General features: G+C 36.7%; 1 protein-coding gene across 1 annotated transcript in view; it reads left to right on the plus strand.

Moving 5' to 3' along the window:
• The first annotated feature begins 334 nt into the window (after positions 1-334).
• LOC145669865 (sodium- and chloride-dependent glycine transporter 1-like) overlaps positions 335-18522 on the plus strand; it is a 235654-nt gene continuing 217466 nt past the window's right edge. Inside the window, exons 1-2 of the mRNA XM_081738211.1 lie at positions 335-421; positions 2259-2460. Coding sequence (XP_081594337.1) covers positions 335-421; positions 2259-2460 — 289 coding nt within the window. The remainder of the gene's footprint in view (positions 422-2258; positions 2461-18522) is intronic.

An 18522-nucleotide genomic window follows, 5' to 3' on the forward strand; every position in this document is an offset into this window, starting at 1 on the left:
ATATGGCCTGGCTGCTGAAAGAAACGTTAAACTTAAAATCAACTCAACTAATTTCAATCGTTAATGTAGTCTTGAAAAATGAAAAATGTCCTGTGCCTGTTGTTGTTGTCGGTCAGAACACTGATCTCTTGATTTCGTTAACAGCATTATCAAAGGAAAAGTGTGATTTGTGGTTTCCAAGGCCAGCTTCTGGGACTAAGAAACAGAAAACTGTAATATTTAGCAGTAACAGTTATTATTTGGGGAAGAAATATGCGATGTACTGTTGTTCTTTCATGCATCAACAAGTTGTGATACAACCTCGGCTATATATTGAAAGGGTAAACTTAAAGTCATGCTTCTTCTCCAGAAAAATAGAGAATTGAGGACATCAGTTTTAGTGTTCAATGATCCATTGTCTACCAAAGAAACAATAGCCGAGGTTGGTGAAAGATTTCCGCTTCAACTCTATGGTGCCAAGAAAAAACAGAGCCTTGACGAGGATCTTTATTAAAGGTACAATTTTCTCATCGGTAAGCAAACATTAAGCTCCAGATTTGATCTCGCAATGCTACCCTAACAAGTGCAGTCGCAAAGCAACATTTTTCCATGTACACTCATGTCCAAAATTATTGTCGCATGTCTATAAATATATTGTTGTAGGAATATAATTTCATAACGAATTCGCCCGGTATTTCTTACAATGTTAGTATGTGTATAATCGACAAAGACATGTATGTAGCAAATTTCATGTCAAAAGAGCAGTTAATAAGAACAATAAAACGAAAATAAAAACTTTCTTGTCCATTTAGCAACACTTTGTTTTACTCATTCTAATTTTCGTATTTATAATTCTTTTCCTATGAAATTTACCACAAATATACATTTTCCGGTTATACACATAGTATCCGTATTAAAAGTATCCTGTAAAATCATTATCAAATTATATTCTTACAAGAAGACAGTTATAGATATGCGACAATCATTTTGGACATGAGTGTACATGATCAAGTGGAAGAGCAATTCATTACAGTCTACAAACTGGGGATGACACAACTTAACAACAAATTGATGCCGGTTTGCTCAGACCTAGAACCTGCTCCTTCTGAGTTTTTGCACATAATATCTTGTGGGTGTAAAGATATTTGTATGAATAATTGTACCGTGTTATGCAAAAGTGAACTAAGCGCCAAATTTTGAAAATCCACGTAAATGCAACGATTGGTTCCTGATAAGCATTAGAACGTTTTGCACAATCGAAAAGAGAGAGAAACCAACACCTTTCCAAAAAAAGAAACATAATTTCACTTTTGATTACGGCTACACTAATGCTGGACATCAACCTTTAAACGTAATTTTCTCAAAAGTATGAAAGTGGCGCTTAGTTCGTTTTCGCATGACACGGTACAATTGTGTTTGTTTCAACGCTGGGTTGCCTTATTCGTCCATGTGCGGTTATTGCCAGGGTGTTTTGTGTAATAGCTATCCGGATGTTCCTACTTCGCAACAAAATGAGAATGAATTATATGTATTTAATATTTAAATTACATAGACAAAAGAACAAACTTTAGAACATATCTTTAATAATAACTTTCAATATAATTTCTTGCGTTCTAATGTATTTTAGCATCCGTAGATATAAAAATGTAGTGGCTCCTTTGAAAATAATATAAACACTTCAGAAATATTAAGTCAAAGTTAGAGCTTTATTAAGAAAAATAAACTATGCTTAATAGACGTTTAAGTGTGCTAATTATATTTATTGTAAACTTTACGGATCGACACTTGATTTACAAGTGTTATTACTGTGTGATTTACAAGCCACTGACAGACAGGATCCGATCTGTGCTGATAAGAATTCTGCCACAGAAACAGTACTATCTGCGCAAAATAACGAAGTTCCCATAACTTAAAATTTCATATCTTATAAACGAATAAAGCTAGAGAGATGCATTATACACCAAAACGTGTGTTTTTTCATTCTCTACATATCATTACCGTTTATAGTTTACGCTCGTTTTAAAGTTATCGGCGAAAAACTGAAAATCGGCGGTCATTTTCCAATATGGCGGCCGAAGCTCAAGGTCAATCTTAGGGGACTTTAGTATGTTGATGAGAAGGTCAAGTACCACAACTGTGCAAAGTTCCTTGCTTGTACGATTTTTTTTTTGTATAAACCTCGAATTTAGACCTGAAATTCCTGCACTATTATACCAAAAACTACTAGATTAGATTTCGATAAGAAAATAATCACACATTTGCATTCTTTTTGCTTTCAGAACGATGACAAATGTTCAGTGGCAAACTCGCAAGTACCACTGAACCCGGCAGATGACACGACCAGTCAAGCATCAGGGCTTTCGGAGCCTGAGCGTGGCAACTGGACAGGAAGATTCGACTTCCTGCTGTCGCTTCTAGGTTACAGCGTTGGTCTAGGCAACGTCTGGAGGTTCCCATATCTTTGTTACAACAACGGCGGTGGTAAGTACGACCATACATTTTGGCTTTATATGATTTTGTAAGCAAAATGTTTGTTAATTGGATTCTCAACTGCATTGAATCTTGTTTGTAACTTCACTTCATACACAAATAACTGAAATTGAAGTATGTTTAAAGTTGGATGTTCTATGTCTTCATACTTCGCTGCTCTCGTACTTGGTAAACAAATACGGGGAAAACAAGGAGCAGCGGTAAGGCGTTCATGGACGACAGTGTTGATAAGTTAAAAACAACATAGATGACGTTATCCATGGTTTTGCAGATACAGTACTCGACGATCGATGATTATACTGCACGTCAGTACTTGATTTTAATCAATTACATACGTTGTTCCCTCTCCTGTTTTGCTCAACATATTTCTCACTATTCTTCCCCCATTCGTAAATGCACGTTCGTTCATTATACAAGGAAACTTCCAAAAGCTTACGTCCTACATTGAAATATCCCATCATTGGCTGTAAGCCGTTCATGGAATATAGTGCCATCTATGGTAGAAATAATGTGCCAGTTCCAACTGTCTAGCTGCTTTCAATTCATTGGAGGCAGTCGTTTGAATCAGTTGCGTTGAGCTTGCATACTTCAGTGCTTCAGTCCACACAGGTGTTATTGCCAAGGCTGCACGGAAAGACTGCAGCTTCGAAAAGATTCAGCACTCCCTTTCACTTCTGATTTTACTACTGAGTGATTCAAATGACTGCCTCCGATCGATGAATTGAAAGCAACTAGACAGTTGAAACTACTACATTATCTCTAGCATAGATACTATATGCCACGAACGACTTATTATCAATGACAATTTTTCAGTGTCAGACTGAAAAGTTTTGGAAATACATATTAGTACATTTATCAATTGGAAAGTACTGTATTTATGAACTGAAGGAGATAAGGACAGCATAACGGAAACCGGGAGCTTAATCATGGCCATCGTCTCTGAATCGTTTTTTCCAAGTTTAAAGCAAAATATAATGGCGTATCCCTGTTCAAGAGAACACTACATTTTGAGCTTCCAAAAATCTCGAAATCATTTTTAAACACAGTTCGCACGATAAGCAACTTTTACTCTATCAGAGCTCGAAGGCGACTGATCCGGGTAGCGTTGGTTCTCTTTGTAAGACCCACCATAACCAATCCCACGCTGTTGATGACTGGACTGCCGTATGGTGTTCAGACACATTACTTTTCGGGCAAATCCTATGCAAACCCTGTAAAGGAGCTCCATTTATCCGAACTAATGAATTCCTGATATGCAGATAGCCTGATAATTGGGACAAGCACTATAAAAAGGTCATAGAATATGAGAACACAAAATTGATGAAGTAGCTACTTAGAAGTATCCAAATGTAGACTTACAAATTTCAAGTTGAAGTTAAATTTTAACTCCGTAATTGGTTTAAGTAGGAGTTTCAAGAAAATTTAATTTTTACGACAGTTCGAGTTTCAATTACGTTTTTCAATTGATTTTTTTTTGTTTCCTGATATCTGTCTGGAACTTAGCCGATTCCGATGACTAGAATTTGAATAGTTGGAATTATACTATAAGAGGAATTCTACATTGTCTGATTGATTTTTCTCTCTTATAATTTGTATTGGAAAGCTGAGGATTGAATAAATACTAGATAAGATCATTTTGAAGTCTAGGTGTGATCAATGTCCTGAATTGCTATCTCTTAATTCAGGTCTAGTGCTGCCCATGAGACGAAAATAGACAATTTATGTGGTGAGATTCGAGACGAGACAGAACTCTTCCAATAGAAATAGATACACTTTCCGAGACGAGACAGAACTCTTCCAATAGAAATAGATACACTTTCCGAGACGAGACAGAACTCTTCCAATAGAAATAGATACACTTTCCGAGACGAGACAGACATCTTCCAATAGAAATAGATACACTTTCCGAGACGAGACAGAAATCTTCCAATAGAAATAGATACACTTTTCGAGACGGGACAGAACTCTTCCAATAGAAATAGATACACTTTCCGAGACGAGACAGAACTCTTTCAATAGAAATAGATACACTTTCCGAGATGAGACAAAACTCTTTCAATAGAAATACATACACTTTCTGAGACGAGTCAGAACTCTTCCAATAGAAATACATACACTTTCTGAGACGAGACAGAACTCTTCCAATAGAAATAGAAACACTTTGCGAGACGAGACAGAACTCTTTCAATAGAAGTAGATACAGATTCTGAGACGAGACAGAACTCTTCCAATAGAAATACATACACTTTCAGAGAGGAGACATTACTTTTAAGACAATTATTCGAGTTGATACAGCTACAACTTTTGTCTCATGGGTAGACTCATAAATAGCTTCATTAGTTGAAGAACAAGTAGGCCAGTGGTAGAGCGCTCACCATTGGTGCGAGAGGTCTTTGGTTAGATTCCAGGACAGTTTATTTTATGGTGGACAACATAGTGCCCGTGGGCTACCTCTGGATTATCCTATTTCCTACCGCCTATTCGTTGATAATAATTCATTTCCATGAACCATTCGTCTCCTTTTAGCCTAAAGATATAAGTGTGGGACGTAAAACTAAAAATTTCACTTCATTTCATTACAACCTCTTAGTTGTTTCACAATGCTTAGCTTCCTCCGGAAATCAAACAATAGAATCACGTCCAGCATCATTGTATGCAGTGGGATTGTATGCAACATTGTATGCAGTATTTAGGATTTTGTTTCGGGGTGGAGCTGTGCATAAGAAGAGGAAGCGTGGGGGCAATTGTCCACCTGAGTTTGAGAATTAAATGTAATTTAATCGTTTGTGTACTAATATACTAGGAAAAAACGTGAAACTCATATGCCGGTGCAGGATCTCACCCCTGAGGTAAATCTGAAATGACACTCATGCAAACACACGTTCTCATTTCAACTTAACTGATTTCAGTTTAGAAAAAAAAATGAAAATATTAAGTTTTATATCTGTGTACGTTTTTACCTAAAAGAAAATGTTGAGACAAGTTGAAACTGAAATATACTGATTTCAGTTTTAGTTGGTGTGGAACACCAATTTCCCTTATCAACCAGCTCCTCTTAATTTTGATGTTACTGTCGACGGTCGACTTGAATCACAACTAACAACGGTCGAAAGTATAACAGAACAAACGAAAAAAAAAGTAACAACTAAGAAAAAAGTAACAGACGAAAGAAAGAAAAAAGAACTCAGTTATAACATGGAATAAAATTTGACAAATACAATATTATTTCTGAACAAAGAGTATACGAAAATGGAAAGTCAATGAAATTCTTAGAAATGGTAAGAAGGATTATTGTCGTACGTGGAATGCGAACAAATTTATTTTGAAAGGGAGCTTGAGCCCGATAGCCCCCTAAATACGCCACTGATTGTATGCAAATGCTTTGTTTTATACTGTGCTTTGAGAAAATCAGGAAGTTGCTTACAGGATGTATAACATTCTACAAAATATCTCTGATGATAATGTTTGCAGAACATCTGCAGCTATTTCAATGATTATGTTATTTTATGAACAAAAACGTTTTTGAATTGCTTGAGGTTACTTCGGTTGCAGCATAAACAATATATCCAATTTTAACGGAATTAATTGAATGCTTGTTTTAACAGTTACAAGAAACCAAATACGATTTTGAATTTCAATATTTGTCCCTCTAGTCAATCATGATAAAAACAATTTCTGAACGCAATCTGATTGTATTGTGTTCAGAAAGGGGGAGAATCGATATTAAAACCACAAAAAGCTTTCCCATTCAGTTTATTTATCGCCTTAAGATTTAAACAAATTTAACTAAGCAATACACAACGTTTATTTTGGTAGAGGATAATGTTTGCCTTCTACTGTTTTTTTTTCTTTTTTTTTTAATGGAAGGTAGTGAAGAAAAGAGAAAGAGGAATGATAAAAATAAAATGGCAGACTGACTAACATGTTCTGTTTTCCTCTCTTCTGTAATGTATTCTGTGCTCCGTTTCACACGAAGTAGCTGTATTGATGTCTTGTCTACCTTTTGCCACACAGCTGAAAACGCTTTTCTGTTTTGCATGTTTGTACGGAACGGCAACTCGCTTTTCAAAGTGGAGTTAGTTGTGGGCTTTTACAGAACGAAGAAAACATCTTTTTCCCCTTTCCAAATGTACTTAACTACATTTACTCTTAGTAAGATCTGTCAACGAAGGACAGAATAATGCTACATGACCTAGTTTCTAGAGAAAACACAGTAAAATATGTGTTTAACGGAATTCCAGGGTAGTTTTATTTCCATTATGCCGTTTACACACGATCATATTTTTCATCCAATATTGAAGCGAAAGATTGTAACAAATTAAAAAGATTAAGTGTGTATGATTGTGAGTTGTACGGAATTTTGGGATTGCATTCAATATTTGATACAATGTTCTATTCCAATCCAAAAAAGCGTTGTGTGGTAAAACTAAATCCTCAGTATCAATTTTATTCTTCTTCCTAGCTCGATTGGATTAACGCACTTTTCTACTCTTTCCTATCCTTCGCCAGATTTTTCATTTTCATGTGTCTTTTCTGCTTTCCGTTTTGTATTATTTGATCTGTATATATCAATCGCAGACTTTCTTTAGATATTTTTCCTTGTGCTATTTACTGTACAGGTAACAGAGTGATTCTCTCATGGATCATAATGTGTGTAATCACCCTATTTCTTGTTTTCGAAATATCCTTCAGTATGGTCCTTTTCTCTCTTACGATCCCAATACTCGTTTGTTGGATGGTGGCGTGTTGTTTGCCACGGTGTAGTTTGCCACCACTCGATTTTGGTGTAGTTTGCCACAGTATTTGCATTCCGATCTTATCAGATCTCATTATCGTGAAAATTCACATACACCTGGATAAAAAGGAAGGGTTGCCAGGCATCTCTGTTTATGATTCCCAGGATCAAGTGGTAAGTATTCTCGCTTTAGGGACGAGATAGGTTGAAAGAGAACATTAAGCTGCAAACAAATGAACACAAAACATCATTAATATCACAATAACTTAAGTAAATTGATGTAATTGCATTTTCTCGTTGATATAATTGATATGATTGGAGTTCCTTATATCACCTCCTGTTACATAATGTTCTGTTTTTCGTTATGCTACGCGACTATGGAACTGGATATTTATATATTTAAGAAAAATAAATAAAATATTTCAGTTTTACGTCCCACGATTATGTCGTGTACGCTAAAGGATATGATGATGATGAGAACAAATTAAAAATTGTGTACTGAAGAAAGTGTGGGGAAACCGAAGAACCCAGAGAAAACTCATGCACACGGCGTTTGTCCACTACAAAGCATTATGCATTCTTATAGAAGCCGCCTAGGACTAAAAACCAAATCGTCGCATGAGAACCAGAGAAACGTAACTCCATTTTCGTAGGTTTACGTGCGAGAGGACAGAAATATTATTATCTTAGAAAGGTGTGTCTTTAATAAGATGGTAATTGAGCTACATTACAACAGATGATCGACAAGGGGAACAGATGGTGTCACGCTCCATTTACACAAAGTGAGGCATCAAAATTATGTCCAAACATGAAGAAAACGAAAACCGCCTTTTTGGAGTTACGTTCCTCTGGTTCTCATGAGACGAAATATGATGTGAAGTTATAATCATCACTTTATTTGATGCTTCTGGGTGCATAAATTCTCTATAGTATATTGACTCTACAAAAACATTGGTACGGGATATTAAAAACGGGTTAGAAATATCAGAAGAGCTATATAACATCAACTTCGAGTTTCATAACAGTTACGAAGAAAAGACCCTATCAAAGTATAAAACAGCTCTCCCAAGGGAGAGAAAAGTTTTAAAATTTCCATGTTGCCCACCAACCTACAGTTGAGGGGAAAAAGACGTGTTACAGTTGACAGTTTGTATCGTGGCTTAGTGGTAAAGCATTCACCTCTGGTGCTTGAGTCTCCGGTTAGATTCCAGTTCGCGTGAAGTGGGCTTTGCGTATTTCTCATTAGAAAATTAAATGTATCTTTCAGTTTTACGTCCAACAGTTATGCCGGCTATTCTAAAGGAGGTGGTGATGATGAAAAAAAGAATGCAATGGTTGAATGAATAAAGTGGGAGGAAACTGAAGAACCCTGAAAAAGCTACGCACACGGTGTTTGTCCATCATGAAGTCCATTTGGATCGAGGTGGGATCGAACCAGGGCCTCACCGTATCAGAGGTAAACTCTCTACTACTGAGTCACCGCGTATATCTCAATAGAATTAGCCTATACAAACTCGTTAAAACATAAATTAATAAGCGATGGAGTCCTGTCTAATGTCAAACGAGCAAAAACATAAATCCACTAAAATAGCTAGCGAACAAAGTCAGAGGATACGAAATGGAACATTCAGATATAATTTATATTTTGAGAATAAACTAAAACACTCCTAAAATACCTTTCGAGAGAAATGTCTAATGAAGACTCAAAACTATAGTTACGGAATAGAAGCAGTAAACGTGTTTGAGACCGTTTGTATTATATGTATTCTGTTTATAAATATAATACATCTGATTGTTATAATAGTCTTCTGGCAACCCTCAGTTTATAAGTTGATTTTCTATAAATCTTCTCAATTATGATATAAGATAAATCAGAGAGAACAATACAGTGGCAAACAACACAAAAATCGAGTCGTGGCAAGCAACACCGTGGCAAATAACACGTAATCTATTGGATACCTTATATACCCATTTAACTCTGCTATGGCACCATATTCCTGTTTATTGTATTTGGTTTATTTTTGAGTATGGTAGTGTGACAGTGGCTTGTTCACATTGCAGACCTTACAAACTCTTAACAAGGGCAAATTCTTGATCCTTGTGAGTGGAAGCGTCTGTCACAAAAGTGGTAAGTGTTGTAGGGGTATCGAGAATCAGTCTTGTCTCCAATGTCATCTCAGTTAGTAGGAAAAACAACGTTTATTGAACATGATCAAAAGACAACGCTTTCAGATAGGGACAAAAGGGATTAAAACGAATTGTGGCAAGTAGTAAGAAGACAGTTGCCAGTAAAATTACTTTCGAGACCAATTGTCACTGAGAGATCGCATTTCCACGAAAACAGTAAGCAGGGAACCCCATGAAATGGATATTCATATCAGGGCTGCTATAGCTAAAACCCTGGTGACAGCCTCAAATGTTAATAATCGACTCTGGTGGTGCAAGGAACACAGGAGGGGATGTTATTTGATGCGATGAATCGACATTCACAGCAGGACCTGTGTACATGTGGCGAACCTGCCATCACTGTCCTTGCGAACGACCGTGTGGCGTAAGTTCCTATGAATGTTGTGTTTGATTATCGCCCGCGGCATTTGCTGGCCATTGCACGCTCTGTGTGGAGATTTTCGGAGGTCGCCATACGCCGAACCATACGCAATAGCGGCGGGGTGCTCTTCACGAGAGGCCAATTTCATAACACGATTCACAATGGCACGATCTACACGAAAATTACGTACTTGACTAGTGTTGTAAAATTTCCGGAAATTTTGAACCGGCTGGTAAAAATAACGTTTTTTCCGGTTTCTTTACGGAAAAATTGGGAAAATAACAAAAATCTTTGTATTACGTTAGTTTTACTAGTAATGGGACAGTTTTTTTTTTCGAACGCGTGAAAAATGCAAATTAAGAAATTTCAATATTGTGAATATTTAAAAAAGAAGCATTCGAAAATAAAACTGTGGTAAATATTCTTGAAAATCAATAGTCTGCACTCATTTCCTTTATGGGCCTTTTAGTCCTTTAGGCCTACTCCTGGTTGTGCATTAATTACAGAAATTTTATAATTGCATACACATCTACCATCACGAAGGGTTTCTGTTGCAACAAATAGGGCTCTTGAATAAAACTGAGTTCTTAAATGTGCTCTTTGATCTAGTGAAATTTTGTTAATTTTAACCAAATTACTTCTTAAAAGAAAGAGCAGTAGGCAAATTTCACTAATACTCATGCACTAAGACATATAATTACTATTATTTAAAATTCAAATACAGACTTTAATATAAACTTTATGTACAAAATTTTGTATGCAAAAAAATACCTGTTTTCTAATGCGACAAATTATCTTAACTATATACACTATGTGATCAAAGTATCCGTACACCTGGCTGAAAATGACTTACAAGTTCGTGGCGCGCTCAATCGGTACTGCTGGAATTCAATATGGTGTTGGTCCACCTTTAGCCTTGATGACAGCTTCCACTCTCGCAGGCATCCTTTAAATCGGGTGCTGAAAGGTTTCTTGGGGAATGCCAGCCCATTCTTCACGGAGTGCTCAACTGATCAGAGGTATCGATGTAGGTCGGTGAGGCTTGGCACGAAGTCGGCGTTCCAAAACATCCCAAAGGTGTTCTATAGGATTCAAGTAGAACTCTGCGCAGCCCAGTCCATTACAGGGATGTTATGGTCGTGTAACTACTCCGCCACAGGAAGTGCAGTATGAACAGGTGCTCGATCGTGTTGAAAGATGCAATCGCTATCCCCGAATTGCTCTTCAACAGTGGGAAGCAAAAAGGTGCTTAAAACATCAACGTAGGGCTGCGCTGTGAGAGTGCCACGCAAAACAACAAGGGGTGCAAGCCCCCTCCAAGAAAAACACGACCACACCATAACACCACCACCTCCGAATTTTACTGTTGGCATTGCATACGCTGACAGATGACGTTCACCGGGCATTCACCATACCTACACCCTGCCATCGGATCGCCACGTTGTGTACCGTGATTCGTCACTCCACACAACGTTTTTTCACTGTTCAATCGTCCAATGTTTACGCTCCTTACACCAAGCAAGGCGTCGTTTGGCATTTACCTGCGTGATGTGTGGCTAATAAGCAGCCCCTCGACCATGAAATCCAAGTTTTCTCATCTCGCGCCTAACTGTCATACTACTTGGAGTGGATCCTGATGCAGTTTGGAATTCCTGTGTGATGGTCTGAATAGATGTCTGCTTATTACACTTTACGACCCTCTTCAACTGTCGACGGTCTCTGCCAATCAACAGACGAGGTCGGCCTGTACGCTTTTGTGCTGTACGTGTCCCTTCACGTTTCCACTTCACTATGACATCAGACACAGTGGACCCAGGGATGTTTAGGAGTGTGGAAATCTCATGTATAGATTTCTGACACAAGTGATGCCCAATCACCTGACCACGTTCGAAGTCCGTGAGTTCCGCGGAGCGCCCCATTCTGCTTTCTCACGATGTCTAATATAATGACTTCTGAGGTCGCTGATAATGAGTACCTGGCAGTAGGTGTCAGCACAATGAACCTAATATGAAAAACGTATGTTTTGGGGATGTCCGGATACTTTTGATCACATAGTATATAAAACTACATGAACTGACTTAAATTATTGAGCACTTCCTGTAAGGCTACAATGATTAAATTTGGCATGATTGTACTTTCTTGAACTAACCGACAGGAAAATTGCCAAAAATAAATATTTTTAATTTTTAGAGGGTCTAAAGAATTGATGAAGAATTTCTCCATGTTATTTAAATGGGCCTTTTTCTGGACCTATAATCTCATGTTTTAGATACTTAGAATTGGAATAAAAACTTCAAATTCGGTATGCTTGTACGTTTTCGTTAGCTTTACCTAAGTGAATCATCATAAATGAAAATTTCTAAACGTAAAGTGGTTTCATGGGGAACTGAAAAATCTTTCCAATGTTATTTATATGGGACGTCTTCTATACCCCAAAATGTTTAGGCACTTCCGGCAAGATTAGAATGATGAAATTTAGCATGATTGTAGCCTTCCAGGACTAACCGACAGGAAAATTTCCAAAAGTGAATATTTTTAAGTTTTTAGGAGTCTAAAGGTGGATGAAGAAATTCCATGCTATTTAAATGGGCATTTTCTTGTGATACAAAATCCTTATCTTTTAGACAGTTGAAATAGGAAAAGAAACAATAGAATTGTGGGTTCAAGAGGTGCGAGACCGTAGGGCGAGCAAAGACACTGTGTGGGGGTCGGATGGGCAAATTTAGGAAATGTGAAGAACAAGTTCACGAAATTCACTGTTGATTCAAAAACCGATAGATAAGAAATGCGAGACCGTAGGCCGAGCAAACTCGGGGGTTTGGGGACGGAGCCCCTAGCTAGCCAAAGTCTAGTCTACGTATATAAAATAAAAATGACTATATTTGTAACTTAACAACTCTTGAACCACCAGACTGATCTCGATCAAAAATTTTAACATAGATAAGGTTCAGGCCTGGGATGGATTTTACCATTTCACTTTGAAAGTGCAACTTGGAGGAAGGAAGTGTGGATATATATTGAAAATTACCGATCTTAGTGTCGAACTCATAGTTTTCGGAGCTGCTGAGATGAACAGTGACATTTCCGATTAAACTTAAATTCAATTCAGCACTGCAACTTGGGGGAAGGGGAAGGAGATACATAAAATGATCAAAAATGACCGATATTTGTGTCAAATCCATAGTTTTCGTGGTTGCTGAGATGAACAGTAACATTTCCGATGCTGTTTAAACAAAAATTCAGGCCGCAACTTAGGGGAGGGGGAAGGGAGATATATAAAAATGGCTGAAAATAGCCTATATTAGTATCGAATCCATAGTTTTCGGGGACGCTGAGGTGAACAGTGTCACTTTCGATGCCGTTTAAATCCAAATATATTCCTGCAAACTGGGGGAGGAGGGAGATATATAAAAATGATGCAAAATGATCGATATTAGTGTGAATCCATAGTTTCCAGGGCTGCTGAGATGAACAGTGACACTCCTAACGCCATTTAAATGCAAATTCAGCGCCGTGACCTGGGGGCGGAGGACATATACGAATGATCGAAAATGACCAATATTAGTGGAGTCCATAGTTTTTGGGGTTGATGTGATGAACAGTAACACTTCCGATGCTGTTTAAATTCAAAATCAGGCCCGCAACTTGGGTAGGAAGAGATATATAAAAATTACTGAAAATGGCCGATATTAGTGTCAAATTCATAGTTTCCGGGGTCGCTGAGATGAGCAGTGACATTTCCGATGTTGTTTAAATCCAAATTCATCTACGCAACTTGGGGGCGGGGAGATATATAAATATGATCGAAAATGACCGATATTTGTGTCGAATCCATAGTTTTTGGGGTCGCTGAAATGAATAGTAACACTTCCGATGCCGTTTAAATCAAAATTCATCCTCGTTACTTGGAGGAGGGGGAGAAGGTGTATATATATATATATATATATATATATATATATATATATATATATATATATATATATATATATATATATATATATATATGAATGATCAAAAATGACTGATATTGTGTCGAAATCATGGGTTTTGGGGTCCTGAGATGAACATTAACTCTTCCGATGTTTAATTCCAAATTCAGCGCCGCAACTTGGGGGAGGGACAAGGGGTGGATATATAAAAATGATCAAAATGACCGATATTAGTATCGAATCCATAGTTTTCGGGGTGGCTAAGATGAAGAGTAACACTTCCAATGCCGTTTAAATCCAAATTCAGCCCCCATTAGTTACTTCTAAAGGGGCAAAGTGACATGTAAAAGTAATTAAAAATTACCGATACTAGTGTCGAAATCATAGTTTTTGTTTTCCTTAAGTTCATTGGTGACAGTTTTGGTGTCCCTTATATCCAAAATGAAACGTATTCTCTCCGTGCGAAGAACGGATATTCTGTTAGTCCTTAGGGGGTCTAATAATAAAAAACGGAAATTTCACATGTTAAATTCTTTAATATATTGTCGCTGCTCAAATTTACGCACTTGCGTGGTGCATGTGTGTGTATATGTAAATAAGATAATCTCTCTTTTTGAGTTGTTCGAAAAATATAATTACCAATAATAAAGAGGGATTTTAATCAGAAATCAGAAAACTAAAAAGTAAAATTAAAAGCTGTTGCCTTAAGTATTTTTCCTGCTAGTGAAATACGTTGTACACATATATGCTGCAGACACGTTACAGCAAATGATTAGTATCAGGCGAAGAAATAGTTTTTAATTATATTTTCCGGGTTTTGCCAATATTTCCGAACAAAAGATTCTTTGTAATGGGTTCAAAATTTCCGGAAAGTTTACACAGCACAAGAAAGATACGTATCTCCATAAAGTATATATATATATTTGATTTTAACACACTGGTATTAACTAACATTATTCTGGCTCTCTTATTTTAACACTTCCCTGCCTTAAAACGGTAAGATTACTTAAGATAATATTAATTACGTCTATATTAATTAATCTAACTAGGATTATATAGGATCTTTTGTAGCCATAACTCCAACCTGTACTAACTTTAAAAGAGTGGTGCAAATATATTTGTTGCCACAAAATTTCCCTATTCTAATACAAGAAACATAACTACTCACTGATCTTAACTGTAAACTAGTAAATATAAAATAGTTTTAATTTTAAAAGCATAATGTAGTAAAATATTCGAAAATTTCAATTTTTCCGGTTTTTTTTCAAGCTCGGTAAAAAACGGTAAAAAACTGATTTTTACCCAAAATTTCCGGTTTTTTCAGGCCTTTACAACACTATACTTGACACATTTGTATAATGCGCGACGCCATTAACTTATCTTTCGAAAGGTCATAATGAAGTCCTTCTATAATCTGATCAGTTTCGGCGATATCAGATTATGCTCTGCTGCGTGGCTTACGAGACACTGTTGCTTGCCTCCTGGCAATCTCACTGCGATGGGTTGTGTATGCGCGGTACAGTTGCACATTGACTTCGGCTCAGTATAAATGAATCAACCTCTATATAAGACTACATTTAATATACAAAAGAAAATTTCATGTTGTGTTTGATCATATCACTAGAAAACTGCTCCTGAACCGTTTCAAATTTATTTTTTTCATAGGTATCAACTACCTCAACCTAAACTTTTATCATATAATTTTGGTTAAAAGCCATATCCTATGAGGGCAAGATTTATGCCATATTTCACGAACCCGTCAAGTTAAGAAGATGAAGCTCGCCATATAAATTCCTCAATAAAAAAATAAAATGTGTCTCAGCGTTTTCGTAAATTTCTGTTTTAATGAAGGGAATGAGGCATTCTCTAAATTTCTTCCTTTCTATTGAAATCGACGCTGCGTGTTGTTTGCGATCCCATCTTGGGAAAATGGTTGAACAATTTAAAAATAATTAATTTTTGGCATATAGTCAGTATCTACCTCAACTTAAGATTTTAACATTATACTTTGATTAAACGTAGAAGGACATCGAAATTTATGCGTGATCTCGGTATATAGGCTAAACTTCTCATTAAAAATAACGAAACATCTGTTTCAGCGTTTTGGAAAAGGGGACAGAGCCTATAACGTTTTGGTACATTGAAACCAGAGTTGACTGTTCTTTGTAGTCGCATCACAAGGAAAGGTTGAATCGTTGAAATGTATGTATAATGGAACGTAGTATTTACCTCAAGTTAGGATTTTACCATCTTAGTTTGACTAAAGGTCGCATAGTAAGGAAACAGATGAGCTCAAAATTTATTTCTAAAATGAGATATTGTTATTTTTTTAAATCATTAAACTTTCATTGAATTATGTACTTCCAAAGAGAAAAAACGGGATTCAAATACTTTCCATAGACAATTAGAGCTCTCCCATGGCTTGATTGTTAAGATACGCGTCTTTGGAGCAGAAGACCCGGGTTCAATTCCTCTTCGAAACTCATGTGATTCGAATCCCAGATTAAGCTGTAGGTTCACGTTTCATATAGCCTCGCTGCTGAACAAGGTACTACTGTGCAGCTGCTGTGCCATCAGTTGTAGCTCAGAATACGTAATAAATAAATGCAACCAAATGGGGATGGAACTGATGCACAACACGGTACTTAACTGTAAAATTGTGGTTGAATTTAAATAAAATTCAAATGTTTCTAATCTAGAAAATGACTAGTAGGGAAAGGGTGTGAGAGAGAAAGGTTGTAATTAAGGAATAGGAATGAGCACTAGCCTGACAGATCCAACGAGGCTGGCGTCGTCCTGGTCATCTGGAATGATGAATATCTTTCTCTGGAGAAGTCTCGATTAGCTGGAGACAGTCAACATCTGGATCTTAATCCTGTTGATCTGCAAGGGGCGTCGATAAAGCGTCTTACGATAATGTCCTTCTACATCTTCATCCTACTAGATTGTTGGAGCCTGTTGAGTCTGCGGTGATAAACCAACAGAATGGTACTCTTTGACTTGTGGAGTCGGTGGTCCTCCAACAGTGGGATCCGCTTCTCTCTGATGATCCTGCACCTGTCCCAATCGTGTGTTGAATACCCCTTGTTGTTCTCTTCCTCGTGGTTTTGATCAATTCAAGAATGATGACCTAATTGGGAAGTATCAGGCTGTGCTTCAAGTTATGCGGAAAGGAAAGAAGGAAGCTAGTCGAGTTTATTTAACAAATATGCATTTACAAAAGCCGTCTGAGAATGTACACTTCTAATCAAAGTTTTCTTTCAAAGTTTTCAAAAGTTCATGTTTCTTTATATCCAATACATAGTTACTTCAGTTACTTCACACTACAATCCTAATGAACCATTCTATTTCCCCTCGCGAGGGGCGACCATTTCAGCTAGCTATTAATATATGAGTAGCAGTGATGATGTTTAAACATTCATGTCTTATAGACCTGGATGATAGGAAGTATATCTCATTAGCAATATAGTAGTGTAGGGGCGGATCCAGGAGGACAATCGGGGTGATCGTCCCCAGAAGAGGAAAGTTTCTTATGTATATATATATATATATATATATATATATATATGTGTGTGTGTGTGTGTGTGTGTGTGTGTGTGTGTGTGTGTGTGTGTGTGTGTGTGATCCATCCCAGAGTTTGGAGCTCTTAAAAGTAGCTCTAAGTAACAGTACTACAACCCAAGGCCCCTCCCCAGAAGTCCGCCCCTGTAGTAGTGATGCGTATTTGAACGATGACGGTTTGAACTTCTGGATATCTCTTTTATATTCCAGCAAAACTGAATAACAATACCTCCATTGATTAACCATAGCAATAACATTAGATAATGTCATTTATTTATGGGTGACGCACATCAGGTAATTAATCCGATCAATATGGTTTTCGCATCAATTTCTTCCAAATTATTAGACAATTATATCTTATTGTTAGGCAATAAATTCAACTTTTTATGCTGACTTTTGAAATGTGCAATATATCATCTAGGTTATTGATTCTGATTAGTATGGTATAATGGACGACAAAATTTAGAAAAAAAAAAAAAAAAAAAAACTTTTAGAGAGAAATTTCGTTCCATGTCGCAGGAAACAAGTACAAAAAGAAAGAAAAAAATCAATCTTCTCTAAATTAATAACGATAAATGTGTAGAATACCTGTTCCATCTAGACTTTTCTGTACTTTTTGAAATCAATTTAAGTGTCCATTACGTTGTGAAAATCAAATGTTGTGCTGCATATGAGTGTAACATTTACAAATGAAATTTAATCCTGGTTGCTTATATTTTTGTTTTTACTAAAACTTGAATATACTATATTATACTAATACCTTTGGTTGCCCTATTTTGTAATAATTAAATTGAAATAGGGTCTAATGCAGTTTTTAAGTTGCCGTTAAATTGATCTATTTTAAATCTATAAATTGCTTGTACGCTACCGACATCTATTGGCATAAGGCAGGAAAATAGCGCACTAGTGACACCTATTAGGGTGACTATTTATTATTGCAAATTAATGTAGACTGACATGCTTTTGCTATTATATTTATAATGAAAATTCATTTTGACACTACCAGAGACATTTAACTACACGTGAAAAAGAAATCAATAAAATAAAATCATAAATTCATTTGAAAGGAAAAGAAAAACATAAGCATACTTGTATAATTGAATGAGTGAGATGAAAATGAAAATGGCGCTGGTACGCAATGCCTTTAATAGAAACACATTATAAATACAAAGGAAGAGTTGCCTAAGTCGTATTGATTTTGTGGTCCCGCGTATCGTAGTCGCTAACCTTGCCTTTGGTACGAGCGGTCCTGGGTTCGATTCACAGCAGAAAAACTTGAT

The sequence above is a fragment of the Thermobia domestica genome, chromosome 14 (assembly GCF_964235325.1).
Source record: "Thermobia domestica chromosome 14, izTheDome1.hap1.1, whole genome shotgun sequence".
Taxonomy (NCBI): Eukaryota; Metazoa; Arthropoda; class Insecta; order Zygentoma; family Lepismatidae; genus Thermobia; species Thermobia domestica.